At 44.3% G+C, this 18,804-nt stretch overlaps 1 protein-coding gene across 10 annotated transcripts in view; it reads left to right on the top strand.

The window, feature by feature from the left end:
• The window catches only part of gtf2ird1 (GTF2I repeat domain containing 1), a 157,786-nt gene that overhangs the window by 37,787 nt on the left and 101,195 nt on the right, over positions 1-18,804 (top strand). For all 10 annotated transcript variants that reach the window (XR_010968476.1, XM_068008024.1, XM_068008029.1 and 7 more), the window contains exons 3-6: positions 5,871-6,012; positions 8,126-8,272; positions 11,675-11,858; positions 12,978-13,294. Coding sequence is in view for 9 of the 10 variants with exons in the window: in XM_068008024.1 (XP_067864125.1) it covers positions 5,871-6,012; positions 8,126-8,272; positions 11,675-11,858; positions 12,978-13,294 (790 nt within the window). In the remaining variant the exon portion in view is untranslated. The remainder of the gene's footprint in view (positions 1-5,870; positions 6,013-8,125; positions 8,273-11,674; positions 11,859-12,977; positions 13,295-18,804) is intronic.

Here is an 18,804-nt window from a genome sequence, read left to right as displayed (position 1 = left end):
ATGCGTAGATCCCTAATTGGCCCCACCCCTCCTCTTACTACCCGTTTACTGTTTACATGCCTATATAAGACTTTTGGATTCCCTTTAATGTTGGCCGCCAGCCTATATTCTCGTACTCTCTCTTTGCCCCTCTTATTTTCTTTTTCGCCTCCCCTCTGAACTTTCTATATTCAGCCTGGTTCTCACTTGTGTTATCAACCTGACGTGTCGTATGCCTCTTTTTTTCTGCTTCATCTTATTCTCTATCCCTTTTGTTATCCAGGGAGCTCTGGTTTTAGTTGCAGGTTTTAGTTATAGAACATAAGTGCAAAATGAATGTTAAAAACCAAGGGAGGGGAACAATTATTAAAAACAAATTAAATTGCCTGTACAGCAATGTGCACAGCATCCAAAACTAAACAGGTGAACTGGAGGCAATAATTCATAGCAAGGAGCCAGATGTGGTAGGGATAACTGAAACACGGCTACATAAGGAACAGAACTGACAGTTAAATATTGCAGGATATAACGTATTTAGAAAGAATAGGGAAGGAAGTGGGGGGTGTTGCTGTACTAATTACAGACAACATAATGTCAATAGAAAAAAAAGACATAAGTAACATTAAGATAGAAACATGGATTGAGATAAAGGATAAGAAGGGATCAATCACATTAATAGGTATATTCTACAGACCACCTAATAGTGGAAGGGAAGTGAAGGATGAAGTATGTAGATAAATACATGAAATGAGTAAAAAAAAAAATTGAATAATAATCATGGGAGATTTCAACTACCCCCAAATAAACTGGCAAGAGGTAGAGAAAGGAGAAAAGAGATTGGAATTTTTACAGTCTGTACAGGACTCCTTTCTTACCCAGTATGTGAGAAGTCCAACAAGAGAGGAATCACTGCTGGATCTAGTAATGGGAAATGAACCAGAACAGATAAGAGAAGTAAGCGTAGGATAACATCCAGGCAATAGCGATCATAACATAATAACGTTTAAAATAATAATTGAGAAAGACATAAGTAAGACAAAGACCAAAGTAATAGATTGGGGAAAAAAGTTAGTTTTGAGGGGATGAGAATGGATCTAGGGAAGGTAAACTGGAAAAAAAAAGACAAAGAAATAGAACAGCAGTGGGTAATATTTAAAACAATGATCAATAGAGTTCAGGAGAAATATATTCCTCTAAAAAGCAAGAACAAACTAGCCAATAATAAAACACTGGATGAATAAAGAGATACGGGTAAAATCGACACTAAAGGAAAAGGCAGACTCTAAGTACATAGACAATAAACGAGAGGATGACAGAAGGGAATACAAAGAGGTTAGGAAAGAAGTCAAACAAACAATTAGGAAAGCAAAGAGGAACTATGAGATTAAATTATCAAGGAATATAAAAAGAAATAGTAAAGTATTCTACAGACACATAAATAACAAAGGAAAAATCAAGTAGGGGAAGGGCCAATAAAGGATGCAGAAGATAAACTCATAGGTGATGACAGTGAAATGGCAGAAATATTGAATAGTTACTTTGCCTCTGTATTTACCAGGGAGACTAACAAGGTGGGCAAGACATTAAAAGAAGATATATATATAAAAAATTTATTAGAAATGGGGAAAGTGCCAGTGGACAGGCGGACAGCTAATGTTATTCCTATATTTAAAAAGGGAGATAGAACAAGTCCAGGGAACTATAGACCAGTTAGCTTAACGTCGGTGATAGAAAAGATAATGTAATAGAAAGACATCTAGAGAACGAAAATGTAATAGAGTAGTCAGCACGGATTTCAGAAGGGAAAGTCATGTTTGACCAACCTTGTTCAATTCTTTGAAGAAGTAACAGAAAGAGTAGGCAAGGATAATGCAGTAGATGTAATATATTTGGATTTTCAAAATGGCTTTGATAATGTAGACTCGTGGCTAAGGTCAGAGCATGTGGAGTCAGGGGACAGGTAGCAGAATGGATAACAAGCTGGCTACAAAACAGAAAACAAGAGAGTATGGGTGGGAAGTGGTGTTCCACAGGGATCGGTGCTGGGACCACTGTTCACAATTTAACGATTTGGATTCGGGAATTGGGAGTATAATTTCAAAATTTGTGGACGACACCAAATTCGGGGGGGGTGGGGTGTAGTTAATACAAAAGGAAAAATGTGACAAAATGCAAGAGGGCATCAATAGACTTGCAGAATGGGCGTGTAATTGGCAAATGAATTTTAATATAGATAAGTGTAAGGGGTGCATTTTGGTAGGAAGAATAAGGAGGCCACATACTGCTTGGATAATAATAGTCTAACCGGGATAGAGGAGCAAAGGGATCCAGGGGTACAGATACACAAATGACTAAAAGTAACAATGCAGGTTAATAAAGCCATTAAAAAGACAAATGAAGCACTAGGCTTCATTTCTAGAGGGATAGAATTGAAAAGCAAAGAAGTTTAAACTTGTATAGGACCTTGGTTAGACCACATTTGGAGTATTGTGCACAGTTCTGGTCTTCATATTATAGAAAGGATGTGGAGGCATCGGAGAGGGTGCAAAAAAGATTCACAAGGATGCTACCAGAACTGAGAGGATATCCTTATCAGGAAAAACTAAACGAGGAAGTGCTCTTTTCTCTAGAAACTGAAAGACTGAGGGGTGACCTGATAGAGATCTTTAAGATAATGAAAGGGTTTGATAGGGTCGACGTAGAGAAAATGTTTCCACTTGTGGGGAAGTAGAACACTGGAGGCCGTAAATATAAAATAGTCGCTAATAAACCCAATCGGGAATTCAGGAGAAATTTCTTTACCCAAAGAGTGGTAAGAATGTGGAACTTGCTATCACAAGGAGTAGTTGAGGCAAATAGCATGGATGCATTTAAGGGGAAGATAGATAAGCACATGAGGGAGAAAGGAATAGAAGGATATGCTGATAGGGTTAGATGAAGTAGGAAGGGAGGAGGCTCGTGTGGAGCATAAAGGCTGGCATAGACCAGTTGGGCCGAATGGCCTTTTTCTGTGCTGTCGTTTTGATGTAACACCTGTGCCTACATTTCCCAGCATGCTGCAGTGTAAGCATGTGTACTGTGAAGAAAACCCCAGCATGCATCAGTATTAGTCCCTGAGAAAACATGAAAACTCAAAGTCTGAGAGGGGAAAAACGGTGATAAACAGTCGTTATGATTTTGTCTTTTCTTAAAACTTCAAAACAAAATAAGGTATAAAATTTAGAACTTTTGAGTTATGTTTTGACAAGAAAACTACTTTTTGGGGTTATTTATTCACTGATGGGGAGGGGGGAGAGGGAAAGAGGGTTTTCAACTTCACCACTGGGGCAGTAAACCGGTGGAGCCAATCGCCTGCCCCTTATGGAGCCGCCTGGTTTTTCTCCATTGGTAATGAAAATCGAGAGGGTTCTGTAACAGGCGGGCGATCCGCTGGTTTACTGTCCAAGCGATGAAGGTGAAAATTACCGCTGGAGAGTCTGAAAAAAATATATTCGCACACATATACATACGTGCACACATATACATACGTACACACACACAGGCACGCATAGATGCACAGGCACACACATATATACATAAACATTCATGGATACATATATATATGTATATACACTCACAGACCCCCACACACACACCCTGAGAGGTAGAAGCAAGTTTTCTAATGTTTGTCTATAGGCAATGCCACTGGAGATAAGCTGGAATTAGAGTGAGTGATTTGGTCTGGCAAAGATTGATGACTGTTGCAAGGAAAATGACTAAAGTAGCAGTCTGTTGTGGGAAATACCTTTCTAACAGTCAGTTTTTATCCTCACCGACACTTTAATTTCAATTAGCAGTAGATTCTGCCTCTCCCAGCCCATCTTAACATTAAGTGAAGTTTCCAGCTGGCTACTGTAGCAGCTGGGTTTATAGTGAGCAAGTGCTGAGTTCATTGGCACCATTTAAAATTGGAGTTGGATTAAGTTGCCAGGAAGCAGGATACATGCTGATGGTATAAGCAGTTGAAAGTAGCCAGCGGGAAGCTACCTGCATTCTTAGGCAGGTGTAGAAAGATAGAATGCCACAATTTAAAACATCCGGCTGAAAGGTGTCGGTGAGTAGAGAAACTGACAGTTCTCCCGGTGACCTGGCAACATTTATCCCTCAACCAACACCTAGACTAGATGATCTGGTCATTTATTTCAATGCTGTTTGTGGGGCCTTGCTGTGTGCAAATTGGCTGCTGTTTCTTACATTACAACAGTGACTACACTTCAAAAGTACTTCATTGGCTGTAATGCGCTTTGTGATGTCCTGAGGTCATATAACGTGCTATATAAATGCAAGTTTGTTGATCTTTCTCTTTTAACTATAATAATGGTATAATACTCCTATCACTAAAATGGCGTCTCCTTCGATTTGCCAAGAGCAATGCCATTAGAGGTCTGCTTGTAATACAATTAAAAATAGTACTACTGCATGTATTTGCTGTTGCCTGCCGAATTTTCCTGTCACATTAGGTATCAAAGTTAATTGTAAACAAGAATCCCAAACAAATTTCTGTATCACACTTTGACCTGGTTTACAAAGAAAGATGTAATTTCAGACAAAGAGCAACAAATGCCAACTGAAGAGGTAGGACATGCATGAACTGAATGGGGGGAAAAAAGCAAGTAAATGTCTAGTAAGGAAATTCTAACGACATATGAAAACAATAAGTGACATACAAGCAGTCAGCAGAAACAAAACCAAGGAGAAGCTGAACTAATCAAATCATTCGAAAAATGTTGTCAAGTTTTGAGCCACCATCTTGAATTTCCCTAAGCTGAAAATTTGCCAATGAAAGTAATTTATAATGAGGCACCCACAAATAATCAAATTATTCTGCTAATCCTGTATTATTGGTCCCTGGAAAATGTTTCCTCATGAGGCCTTCTCCTGTATCAAGTGCTAGAGCCTCAATTTGGAGTACTTGCCTGCAAGCTGAATTATGGGGTTGGGTTTTGCAGCCTTGTTTTTCTGTAAATGCTGTGATTCCTCCTGGTGTTTGGAGTCCATGTCAATTGTAGGAAGTCCCTCCCTTCAGAGTCCATGTCAATCACAGGAAGCTTCTCCCTTCATTTTGCCTTCAGAATGCAGGTTAAGAGACCTTCCCTCTGAGTCTAATGAACATTCACACAGTGTGTGCCAGGACTTGCTGTTTGTTAAGCTGAGTTGCCTTTCCAGTCCAGGAGCTAGGAGCGGAAATTCGGGAGCGTGTCTCCCACGATTTCCCTACCATGGGAATTCCTGATATGCCGTCCCGATGCGTGAAAGAGAGAAAGGTTAAAGTTTCAGATAAAGGATGAGGAGTCCCATCTTCAATTCTATCAAACTTCAATTTATCTTTCACTTTTGGATGTTGGTCGGCTCATTTTCTAGCAATTTCTTCTTCAATTTTGGATGTCCAGGAGTCTCGGCACCATAAGAACAGAGATCTCAAAGGCAAGTAGCAGCTGCTCTCTGCTGGTAGAAAATGTTCACTCTGAAACTGGATTTCAGTGCAGCTGGGGAACATAGGAACAGGAATAGGCCATTCAGCCCCTCGAGCCTGTTCTGCCATTCAATTTAATCATGACTGATCTGTATCTTAACTCCTACCCGCCTTGGTTCCATAACACTTAATACCTTTACCAAACAAAAATCTATCAATTTCAGTTATGAAATTTTCAATTGACCCCCAGTCTTAACAGTTTTTTGGGAGAGAGGGTTCCAGATTTCCAGGGGTCAGGTAATGGAGGTTTGTTCTGTGTATTAAACACCATGAGCATTGGACAGCTGAACTTTCTTTTGCAATCTATGGATGTCGACTTTCTGCTTGTATCTGGCCCTACCCAGAGACTAACGTGCTTGTAATCTTTTGCTTTCTGCAGTGCACAGCGCTCTCAAAGTTAAACACTGAAGTTGCCTGCATTGCTGTTCATGAGGAAAGCATGTTTGTTCTGGGAACAGAGAAAGGAAAAGTGTTTCTAAATGCCAGAAGAGAGCTGCAAAAGGAATTTGTCAAATACTGCAGTAAGTTTACACAACGCGGTTACTGCCTCACTTGGGCATCTCGAGCTGTTGTGTGAGCTTCTAGCACTGGCACAACAGGCTGAATGGTGCCCTTCCTTCTGTGCTGATATTTCCAACATTCTATAATGTCCCACTCCAGGACTTGTATATATAATCTCGGCTGACACTTCAGTGTAGTGCTGAGGGAGTGCTGCGTTGTTGGAGGTGCCATCTTTTGGATGAGATGTTAAACCGAGGCCCCACCACCCCCTCAGGTAGGTGTAAAAGATCCCATGGCACTATTCGAAGAAGAGCAGAGTTCTCCCAGTGTCCTAGTCAACATTAACCCCTCAACCAACACCACCAAAACAGATCAACTGGTCATTCATCTCATTGCTATTTGTGGGATCTTGCTGTGTGCAAATTGCCTGCCTCGTTTGCCTACATAACAATAGTGACTACACTTCAAAAGTACTTCACTGGCTGTGGCACGCTTTGGGACATCCAAGTGCTATCTAAATGTATGCTCATTTTAAGGAACACACTAATTTTTGCATTAATTATGGAGTCTGTTCAGAGATTGAGGGAGAGCACTTAATGCTTCATTTAATTTACATGAAGAACAAAGGACTTGTTTGTGCATCTAGAATAATGTGATGTCCATTTTGTAAATGATCCCAGGCGAACAACCAAACTCTGAATTGTTACAGGATCCTTTGGTATTAGAATAGAACCATTTTCAATGCTTCCCCCCCCAAATTTAAAACAAAATGGATACCGGGACTCCAGTCTACAAAATGGCCGCTGCTGCCCCATCCGACTCTCACCATTTGAAACATGTTTTTCCCCTCACCTGCCTTAGTCAGTGAGGCTGAAGAAATCACAAATAAGTAAAAGTGGTAACTAATATTAGAAAATGACAAAATCAACCATACCTTACTCTTTTAAAAAATAAATTCTATTTTTGCTGAATTCTTCAGCTATTCCCTGAGCAGTGTTGAAGGATTGGAGGTTGGGGAGGGGTGGGGGCGGTGGTTAGTTGCTGTGTGAGCGGGCAAGAGAGTAGAAGAGGCTTTTTTCTTCCCTTATCTGCTGGTTGCTTAAACTGCCCTTTGTATAGATGAGGTGGTGCCACGATGGCAGGAGCACAGATACCTGAATGGTGACGTCGAATTCAATAATAAGCAGGGTACCTCAGCACTGATGTGATGGCAGGCAGGGCAGATTTAGGGTAATAGAGGGACGAGCTGAATGGCCTTTTCTCATTGCTGACCTTTCCTTGAGTGCTGTGGGTGCCAGTCACACTGAGGTATGACAGACCCTGAAGCCTGGCCCATATTGACTGGGGGGGCATAATGTTGAGTGCAGACTGTGTGCTTTTCCACAGGTGGACGGGCAAATTAGCACCTCTTATTGGCCAGATTGAAAGCATAATTAGCAACAGCCTGGGACTAGATTGGCCCTGTGTCCCTTCAGGTGAGGTGGAGAAGGTCAAATACATGTGTTTTTATAAAAGGAGGGAGAGGATCCTGAGCAGTGAGAAGATCAAAAACAACGAACATTAATGTTATTTTCAAGTTTGCCCAGTGGTGGCGTGTGTGGTAGGTTGAGGATTTATTCCTTATTTTAATCATGTCATTAACAGGAATTGCTGAAGCACTACCCCAGCGAAGGATAATTAACTGCAATCATCCCAGGTCACTTTTTTTGTTCAGGAGCAATGTAGGCAGAGACCTGGACGTGGGTCATCTGCCTCCCCTCTCAATGACGAAATGGTGCCAGGGAGGAGAGCAAACGTGTACTACTTCCAATTTTTATTTCGGCCGGCTGGGGGAGGCGGTTGTGGATCTTGCTCAAACTTGAAACTTAAATAAAGTTTTAAAAGCAGACTATGGCTAAGCCTATCGCACCACCAACAAGCTTAACACATTGATCTGAAATTCCTCACTCCCTTATTTTAGTGGAGGTGCTAACCTGTTCACTATGAAAGGGTTAAAGACTCCGCTTAAAATAGCGGAGAGACAAACTTCGGACGAACAGGGTAAGCATTCCTACGCTGATAAACCCACACTCTGGTTTTAGGGCTGACACCTACCCTTCATCTGTTAACTAAATCTCCACCTTAATCCGGCAGCAAACTGGAACGCACAACTGCGGGAGATGGAAATGTTGAAAATGGTGGCAGACAATGGCCGAAATGTTCAAAGGGACTCGCCGGATCCCATGGCTGACGTTTATGTCCTGCGAAAGATGGTGGAAGAAGTGTTTGCTGTGCTTTACAGTGAGTGTGTAAGATTTGTGGGATTGTTTACTGTACTTGAGGAAGGGGTTGTGCTAGATTTTCAGGGAGGGTTAGATTTACACAAAGCAGAGTAAAGAGCACAAATGGGCCACAGAAGTGCACAGGCCCTTTTATAACCACCCTGTTATACAACTTCTGGCACAATGCAGATTGTTGAAGCTAGTCTCTTAAATGGGTCGCCAGATTTCATTTGAGGCAGGCATCTGCCTCTTCAAGTTTAGATTAATGGAGAGAAAGTCAGCTACAATCCTGAGGTGTCTGTTAACAAAAGAAGGCTCCACATTACCGGAGCAGTGATAAGATTACTGGACCTTGGGCGTAGGTTTAATTCTAGATGATGTGTTCATTCACCTTTTAATGCTGAAGGAGAGTGATAATTTTTTTTTCTTAACAAATTCCTACATTTTAAATGAGCACAGTCTACGTGCCAAACCGGGTTTTATTGGTTTGCAAGCATACATAAGAACATAAGAAATAGGAGCAGGAGTAGGCCATACGTTCCTTGAGCCTGCTCCGCCATTCAATAATCTCAACTCCACTTACCCGCCCAATCCCCGTTTCCCCTAGAGTTCAAAAATCTATCTATCTATCTCAGCCTTGAATATATTCAACAACTCAGCATTCACAGCCCTCATGGGTGAGAGAATTCCAAAGATTCACAACCCTCTGAGTGAAGAAATTCCTCATCTCAGTCCTAAATGTCCGACTCCTTATCCTAAGACTATGCCCCTTGGTTTTAGACTCTCTAGTCAGGGGAAACAGCCTTTCAGCATCTACCCTGTCAAGCTCTCTCAGAATCTTATATGTTTCAATGAGATCACCTCTCATTCTTCCAAACTCCAGAAAGTATAGGCTCATTCTACTCAATCTCTCTTCATAGGGCAACCCTCTCATCCAAGGGATCAATTTATTGAACTTTTGTTGCACCCCATCTAAGGCAAGTATATTCTTTTCTTAGGTAAGGAGACCAAAACTGTAAACAGTACTCCAGGTGTGGTCTCACCAAAGCCCTGTACAATTGCAGCAAGACTGGCTTACTCTTGTACTTCAACCCCCTTGCAATAACGGCCAACATACCATTTGCCTTCCTAATTGCTTGCTGTACCTGCAGGTTAACTTTGCAATTATAGCATATATAATTTTATAAAGGGCTGGCACACGAGATTAGGATAGTTATTCATGTGGAGGGTAAACACTCCAACGTTCCCTGTTGGAATTTGTATGTAGCACAATGCTGTAAATCACGTTGAAATGGATTATCGCTGCTTTTGTTTTTGATATCGTCCTGATGAAAATTGTGCACCCCTCTTCTGGCTGTTCCCTCAACTCTTGAAAATGCAATGACACAGCCTCTTTTAAGATGTTAAATTGGGTAACAAACTGATAGCAATTGGGTAGTAGGACATTCTGTTCTTGTAAAATAGGCAGGTATCATGAACAGTTGAGAGTCAGTAAATGGGACTAATTTTCTGGAGTGCATCAGATGACCTCTTCAGCCACCCGTATGGTTTGTGGACATTTTTTGCATCCTTTAATTAAACCCAAACCCAAAACTCTCTTTACTCTGTACTGCCATGTTACAGATGGTTCACCTATGGAATATGAATGAGTTCCTCACACGAGGCAACAATCCAATCAGATCTAGATTCCTGTGAGCCAGCATTGATGACAAGTCCAAAAGCTCCAAACTCAAGTTCAGCACCAGGCAGTTGTTGCTGTAATCATGGTAACTCGTGCCTAGTGACCATCCTACTTCATTGTATTCATGGTTTGCAAAAAAAATGTAACTGGCAAACCAGGCCAGAACTCCACAGCAAAAGAATTATGTTTATTAATGAGCTCAAACACTTACATGGTATAATAAACACTGCAAAGAAAGGTGATGAATACTGTTTCTTTCACTTGTGTAGAAGACCTGTGTCTCTTGCTGCTGGTCCAGTCACTCTGTAATCTTAATGCCTCCTTCAATAATGGAAATTTCTTGCAATTTTCTTCCCTTCTTTCCTAAAGGCACTGACTTCTGCTGGTTTACAGTTCCACAGGCCCTGCCTGGCTCTGCTGGGGTACAGGTCGAGCCTGGCTCTGCTGGGGTACAGGTCGAGCCTGGCTCTGCTGGGGTAGAGGTCGTGCCTGGCTCTGCTGGGGTAGAGGCCGTGCCTGGCTCTGCTGGGGGCACAGGCCGTGGCTGGCTCTGCTGGGGGCACAGGCCGTGGCTGGCTCTGCTGGGGGCACAGGCCGTGGCTGGCTCTGCTGGGGGCACAGGCCGTGGCTGGCTCTGCTGGGGGCACAGGCCGTGGCTGGCTCTGCTGGGGGCACAGGCCGTGGCTGGCTCTGCTGGGGGCACAGGCCGTGGCTGGCTCTGCTGGGGGCACAGGCCGTGGCTGGCTCTGCTGGGGGCACAGGCCGTGGCTGGCTCTGCTGGGGGCACAGGCCGTGGCTGGCTCTGCTGGGGGCACAGGCCGTGGCTGGCTCTGCTGGGGGCACAGGCCGTGGCTGGCTCTGCTGGGGGCACAGGCCGTGGCTGGCTCTGCTGGGGGCACAGGCCGTGGCTGGCTCTGCTGGGGGCACAGGCCGTGGCTGGCTCTGCTGGGGGCACAGGCCGTGGCTGGCTCTGCTGGGGGCACAGGCCGTGGCTGGCTCTGCTGGGGGCACAGGCCGTGGCTGGCTCTGCTGGGGGCACAGGCCGTGGCTGGCTCTGCTGGGGGCACAGGCCGTGGCTGGCTCTGCTGGGGGCACAGGCCGTGGCTGGCTCTGCTGGGGGCACAGGCCGTGGCTGGCTCTGCTGGGGGCACAGGCCGTGGCTGGCTCTGCTGGGGGCACAGGCCGTGGCTGGCTCTGCTGGGGGCACAGGCCGTGGCTGGCTCTGCTGGGGGCACAGGCCGTGGCTGGCTCTGCTGGGGGCACAGGCCGTGGCTGGCTCTGCTGGGGGCACAGGCCGTGGCTGGCTCTGCTGGGGGCACAGGCCGTGGCTGGCTCTGCTGGGGGCACAGGCCGTGGCTGGCTCTGCTGGGGTTATGATTCCACAGGTGCCATCCGGCTCTGTTGGGACACAGTTCCATCCTACTATGCTGGAGGTGTGATTACTTTTAATGCCACAAAATCCTGTTCTTGTAGGTAAAACATTAATTGTTGTTTAGTGAGGGAAGTTTGCAGATTTGGAAAATGCTGTTAAATTTTTGACTCTGGGTCACATTTTTATAAATCATTTTTCTATTTACAGCATAATCATTGAAATATTGACCATATATCAACATCACTGCAAGATTGGGGAAATCTGTCTGCTGTGAAGTAATGTGGGAACATTTTACGGGAATTACGACCTAATGGATGTTAGTTTGGAGTTTCTATGTAATTAATTCTCAAAACCCATTTTGATTTCAGGCGAGGCCCTGGGAAAGTCTTCAATTGTTCCTGTGCCTTATGAGAAGATCCTGAAGGACCCACCTTCTATAGTGGTTCATGGGCTGCCCGATGGCGTCTGCTTCAAACGACCCTCAGAGTACGAAGCTCACACTCTAAAAAGGATTTTAGAGCGAAGTAACCGAATTCGATTTACTGTGAAAAGGTATTTACCCACAAAAGGGCTTATTAGAGGAGAGAAGGACTGACTGACTCACTCACTGAGCCGTTTCTTAGAGGATGGAAAGACTCAAAGATACATTGTTTTCCCTTCCTCTCCAACATGCAGCCAAGCAATGCTTGAGGTCAAACATAGAACAAGGAGCGTGATATTAAAGTATTTTTCTTTGTAATGAAGAAGGAAAGGACTTAAATTTATAAAGCGCCTTTCACAACCTCAGGACATCTCAAAATGCTTCACAGCCACTGAAGTGCTTTTGAAGTGCAGCAACTGTTGTAATGTAGGGAAACTCAGCAGCCACACAGCAAGGCCCCACAAACAGCAATAATAATGACCAGACCATCTGTTTCAGATGGCCAGGACACCAGGAGAACTCCCCTGCTCTTTTTCAAATGGGTATCATGGGATCTTTTATGTCCACCTTAGAGGGCAGACGGGGCCTCAGTTTAACCCCTCATCCAAGAGACAGCACCTCCGACAGTGCAGCACTCCCTCAGTACTGCACTAAAGTGTCAGCCTGGATTATGTGCGCAAGTCTCAGGAGTGCAGCTTGAACCCACGACCTTCTGACTCGGAGGCGAGAGTGCTACCCACTGAGCCAAGGCTAATCTGAAATTAAGTACTGTAGATGTGCAGTCTGAACCGCTCGTATCTTTTAAGGGTGAAATTGTGAGCTGTAATACTGCGATGATTGTGATAATACTGAACTGGTCTCCAACTTCCACTGTATTCCCCCCTCCCTCAATCTAGAGGGTCTCTGAATCCCGTTCTGTAGCTCCCAACATTGTGGGTCTCTGAGTCATACCTTAAGTATATCCTTATCTAGAGGGTCTCTGAGCCCCACTGTGTGTACTCCTTTATCTAGAGGGTCTCTGAGCCCCACTGTGTGTACTCCTTTATCTAAAGGGTCTCTGAGCCCCACTGTGTGTACTCCTTTATCTAAAGGGTCTCTGAGCCCCACTGTGTGTACTCCTTTATCTAGAGGGTCTCTGAGCCCCACTGTGTGTACCCCTCTCATTTTACGGTTTAAAGTAGACCAAAACTGAAAGTGGAGATAGTTAGCACTATTCTCATTTTCCTCTCTTCCCCCCTCTACATCTCCAGATCATTTGAAGATGATCTTCAAGAGCTGAGGACCTGTGGGGAGCTGAATCGGGAAATCCAGCCTGGAAAAAGCACTTGTGATTTTAATCGGGAGAGTCCGGTGGCTAAACTATCCAATCAGGATGCGAACAATGTACGGACACCACCACAGTTCCTTTATGACCTCCCAGGATCCAGGATCCCATTGGATTTAAACCAGAACCTTCTGGCTACAAGGCCCACTACAAACTTTAACCATGAGCTTCCACCCATTGGAGCCTCAATCATGATGGACTCGAATAAGCTTCCTCCTGCTCGGGACTGCGCTGATGATACTGGTAAAGGCCTTTTATATTCAGGGGAACCCAAACCAGCAGCACTTGGCTGAAAGAAAAGGCAGCAAGCACCCTGATGGTTTGTAATGTGCTGAATGGTCAGGGTTATAAGATATGAAGTTTCTTTAGCTCCCTCTGGAAATTATATTGTGATCTGCATTTTTTTTTCCAATTTTCTTTTTGTTGATGAGTTGTGGGTGTCGGTGTTAAGGAATGGAACAGTTTCCAATTTCAGGCATCCTAATGTCAGTATCGATCTCTCCCAGATCAGGTACAGCACAGCCAGTTTCAGAGTGAAGCTGCCGCCAACTTACCCCAACAATGTCCCTCACCCTCTATCTCCAATGAGTATCCCCGCAACACCAATGTGCCATTTTTCCAGCCATCCTTTGGCCTCTGATTTAGAACCAAGGTCTGAATTCATGGATGGAAAATCATGGGCAGTGCACACGTGATTTCCTGATGTGCTTAATGGATGGCCAAGATTTCCTGCTGGTAGCCCAAATCCAGAATGCTATTCCCTTCGCGCCAAATTGAGGGCTTCGTGCTGTGTCCCATTTTAGGGACTGGGTTGAAACTGGCCAAACCAATTCCATGTTGGACTCCAGAGCCCAACAATCTGAGCTGGATTTAAACCCAAGGTCCAAATGGTGAAAGGCCAGCCCCTAACCCACTGCACCACTGATTGATATCCTTCATCTACAGATCCCCCGTCCCCCCCCCCCCCCCCCCCCAACTCCTCCGCGGGTAATTCTGAATCTCCACCGTTACATGCACATTGATGGCCTGATTGGTGTGGCTGCTGCCTTTTAGTAAACCCAACAGCAGACCGGGTATGGGATCGGGACGGTGCAGGGGGCACAGTGATGGCTTGAGTTCTTCGATGGACTTTGCTGATGATAAAAGCCTTCACGTCATGAGACACACAAGTAAGTGTAAAAACTGGAATTTTATTTAAAAGACAGCGTTGTGGTGTCTGATTTACATCTGGGAGCTTCCAGACAGCCACTGTGGTCCAATCCTGAACTGGTGGCAACACTACTTAAGTGTTGCAGCCAACTTGTCCAACCAATGGACTCATTTGAAAGAGAAGAAGGGAGAAAGGGGAAAATCTTGCATTATATTCGACAAATATGAGGTGAATGACTTGTGTGTGGGAACACGAGTCTAATTTCCCCTGACCATCTTTCAGCCTACTTGACTTGTTGACCCTATTTCTAGCGACGTGGTCCAGGGCTGCACACCAGCTCTCTTCACTGATTCCAACCCTTCTTAACCAGCTAGCATTTAAAAAACTAAAAATGCACGGCCAACTTTGCTTTGTCAGTGCAATAATGTCAATTGCTTTCCGTGGAGCAGGATTGGAGTATTGAATTAACACCCGCCACACTGAAGGAATTAATTCAATACTTTGCAAAACATCAAGGAGGAGATGTTGCCATTTGGTGGTGTTTTGAGGTACGGTATCTGTATATCTTTGACTGATTGCAGCAGTAATGGATCGGATATTACAATTTATTATTTGAAGCAGCCTTGGTGCCTTCAATACATTGGCTGTTGGGTAACAGTGAATGCCCTGGGTGTTGAATATGAGGAAAAACTTTTTTACACAGCGAGTGGTTAGGATCTGGAATGCACTGCCCGAGGGGGTGGTTGAGACAGATTTAATCATGGCCTTCAAAAGGGAACTGGATAAATACTTGAAAGGAAAAAATTTTCAGGGCTACGGGGATAAGCAGGGGAGTGGAACCAGCTGGATTGTTCTTGCATAGAGCCGGCACTGACTCGATGGGCCGAATGGCCTCCTTCCGTGCTGTAACCTTTCTATGATTCTATGCATATGAGGTGGGTGCCTAGCTTGCTGATGCCTTGAGCTAGCAGGCAAGGAACACACTGTAGAAATGACCTTGTTAGTCTTTTTTTAAAGGGTCTATTATAAGGTCCCCCACCATGGCTCAGTGGATTGCCTGGCATGGTGCTGACCCCTATAGACCAGGAAGGCTCTGGGTTCAATTGCTGATCTCAGGCAAAAATGTGGGTGCAGGTGTTACAGAGGCCTCAATGATCATGAGCAGGGAGGGGGAAATCAGCCAGGGCTCCACCTGCTCCCTGGCATCTACTTGTGCCATTCTGTTCTGTGTGAATATCAACTCCCTACAGGTTTTTTTTTAAATCCCCTCATGCTCCTGAGAAAGTGGACCAACTCCATTCATTGAATTTACAGATGGTCTGGGTAAGTCAAGAAAGAAAGAAAGAACTTGCATTGACATTGCACCTTTCATATCCTCAGGATGTCCCAAAGCATTTCACAATCAATTGAGTTACTCTTTTGAAGGGCAGTGACTGCTGTTAATTAAGTCAGACAATTTTTGCATACCCTGGTTCCACAAACACCAGATGAGGTTTACAATGGAATAACCCACTTTTGGTGGTACTGGTTGAGGAAAGAATGTTGACCAGGATATTGGGAGTGCTTCCTGTTCTTATTCGGAAAGAGCCATGGGATCTTTTATGTCCACCTGAGCAAGCAGACCGATTCAAAAGACGGCACCTCTGACAATGCAGCACTCCCTCGGTACTGCGCTGAAATGTCAGCCTAGATTATCGCCGGGAATTTCTTCTGGGCTTCTCCTGCTCCGCCGTTGTAACTTCAGTGGATACTCCGTTTACGCACTTGAGAGGGATTTCCATTGATCTTCCGCTGAATTTATGGCGGCTGGAAGGGAGAAGCCCAAGGAAACTTCCAGAGCATGTATTCAATTCAGTAGCGAGTCTTCAACCGACAACCTTCTGAGGCGAGAGTGCTACCAACCGAGCCAAACTGACACCTAAAGGAGATTTGGTTGTGAATCCCGGGTGAGGACGCATGCCATATCATTTGTTGTCCAAGTCACCTGTGTGGCAAAGCAGTATTGCTCTAGATCGCTGCCACATTAAGGTGCAGTATTGCTTGCTGACTGAGCAATGCCGTCTATTTAAACTGCCAGAAAATATGGGCCTCACAAAATTGTTCACAGCAAAATTGAGTACACACATCAATTTGGCGGTTCCTAAATTCCACAAAACAAAGGTATTTAACTTTCTCGTTGTTTTAAAAAAAAGAGTAAAATGTAGTCCTGAGAATGGATAATAGTGAGATTGCAGTAACCATAAGGCAACAAATGGCTAATGATGAGTTATAAGGCCTTGATTCGATGAGGGGACCGAGTGTAGTGTATCCATGTTTGCTGACGATACAAAGCTAGGTGGGAAAGTAAGCTCTGAGGAGGACGCAAAGAGGCTGCAAAGGGATGTAGAGACAGGTCAAGAAGATGGCAGATGGAATATAACGTGGGGAAATGTGAAATTGTCCACTGTGGTAGGAAGAATAGAAAAGCAGAATATTTTTTAAAAGGCGAGAGACTAAAATGTTGGTATTCAGAGGGATTTGGATGTCCTTGTACACGAATCACAAAGTTAACATGGAGGTACAGCAAGCAATTAGGAAAGCAAATGGTATTTTAGCATTTATTGCAAGGATGTTGGCTTATAAGAGCAAACACAAAAAGTCAACCTACAGGTGCAGCAGGTAATCCGGAAGGCAAACGGAATATTGGCCTTTATTTCTAGGGGGAATGGAGTATAAAAGCAGGGAAGTCATGCTACAACTGTACAGGGTGCTGGTGAGACCGCACCTGGAGTACTGCGTTCAGTTCTGGTGCCCTTATTTAAGGAACGACATACTTGCATTGGAGGCAGTTCAGAGAAGGTTCACTAGGTTGATTCCGGATATGGAAGGGTTGTCTTATGAGGAAAGATTGAACAGGTTGGGTCTATGCTCATTGGAGTTTAGAAGAATGAGAGATCTTAATGAAACATACAAGATTCTGAGGGGCCTCGATAGGGTAGATGCTGAGGATGTTACCCCTCATGGGGGAATCTAAAACTAGGGGGCAGAGTCTCAGAATAAGGGGTCACCCGTTTAAGATGGAAATGAGGAGGAATGTCTTCTCCCAGAGGGTCGTGAATCTTTGGAGTTCTTTACCCCAAAAAGCTGTGGAGGCTGAGTCATTGAATACATTCAAGGCTGAGTTAGACAAATTTTTGATCAGCCAGGGAGTCAAAGGATATGGGGAAAAGGTGGGAAAGTGGAGTTGAAGTAAAAATCAGATCAGCCATGATCTCATTGAATGGCGGAGCAGGCTTGAGGGGCCGAATGTCCTACTCCTGCTCCTATGGTCTTAGTAAGGAGGTCTTGCTGGAATTATAAAGGGCTCTGGTGAGACCACACCTGGAGTACTGTTTACAATTTAGGTCTCCTTACTTAAGGAAGTATATACTTGCCTTAGAGGGGTTGCAACGAAGGTTCACTAGATTGATGAATGGATTGTCCTATGAAGAGAGATTGAGTAGAATGCGCTTATACACTCTGGAGTTTAGAAGAATGAGAGGTGATCTCATTGAAACGTGTAAAATTCTGAGAAAACTTGACAGGGTAGATGCTGAGAGGTTGTTTCCCCTGGCTGGAGAATCTAGAACTAGGGGTCATAGTCTCAAGATAAGAGGTTGGCCATTTAGGACCGAGATGAGGAGGAATTTCTTCACTCAGAGGGTTGTGAACCATTGGAATTCTCCACCCCAGAGGGCTGTGGATGCTCAGTCGTTGAGTATATTCAAGAATGAGATTGATAGATTTTTGGACACTAAGGGAATTAATGGATATGGAGAGAGGGCGGGAAAGTGGAGTTGAGGTTAAGGATCAGCCATGATCTTATCGAATGGCGGAGCAGGCTCGAGGAGCCGTATGGCCTACTCCTGCTCCTATTTCTTATGATCTTATGCCCATGCTCATTGTTAGTGGGAGGAAATGTTATGTCTTTTGGCTGTTTGTTGTAAAAAGGCCACAATAGTCGGCAGGCGTGGGTGACTCCCACCACAAAGCCGCCACTGGAGAGAGTACTCAGTAATAGGTGTTATGCTGTTACCTTTTAAAAGTAATAGAAGCAGGTGCTAGCATTACACAGTAAGCATTACCAATGTCACAAAGTGTCACTGAATTGTGACAACAAGAAATGGGTGTGACAAATGGGAAGCCTGAAGACATTTTTGTTATCTGTTGGTCAATCTCCTGTGGAGTTGCACACAAGAGAGCCAAAACCAAGTGAAGTTTTCAGGTGAAACAGGGTTGAAGGGAAGGGGATAATTGGATCATGGCACACTGACGTAAATCAGTCCTCATTTTGAAGTCATAAATTCTGCCCTTAGTTTTGGATTTCCATTTATAAACCCCGATGTCCATATTTATAATGGAAACTCCCTATGTAAACATGCCACTCTGTAATTACAACTTCCTACCAGTGGTAATGCTGCAGTTTCTATTATAAATGTCGCACAGGAATTTATAATGGAGGAAAAAGTTGTCAGGATGTCCACGCGGATGTATTTTGGTATAGAGCTATCTACATTTAAATGCGTCATGTTTGTACATTGCAGTACCTGCTTTGTTTATAACTTTGTCATATCAGATTTACTGG

The sequence above is a fragment of the Heptranchias perlo genome, chromosome 28, assembly GCF_035084215.1.
Source record: "Heptranchias perlo isolate sHepPer1 chromosome 28, sHepPer1.hap1, whole genome shotgun sequence".
Taxonomy (NCBI): Eukaryota; Metazoa; Chordata; class Chondrichthyes; order Hexanchiformes; family Hexanchidae; genus Heptranchias; species Heptranchias perlo.
This window is presented reverse-complemented; position numbering and strand designations above follow the sequence as displayed.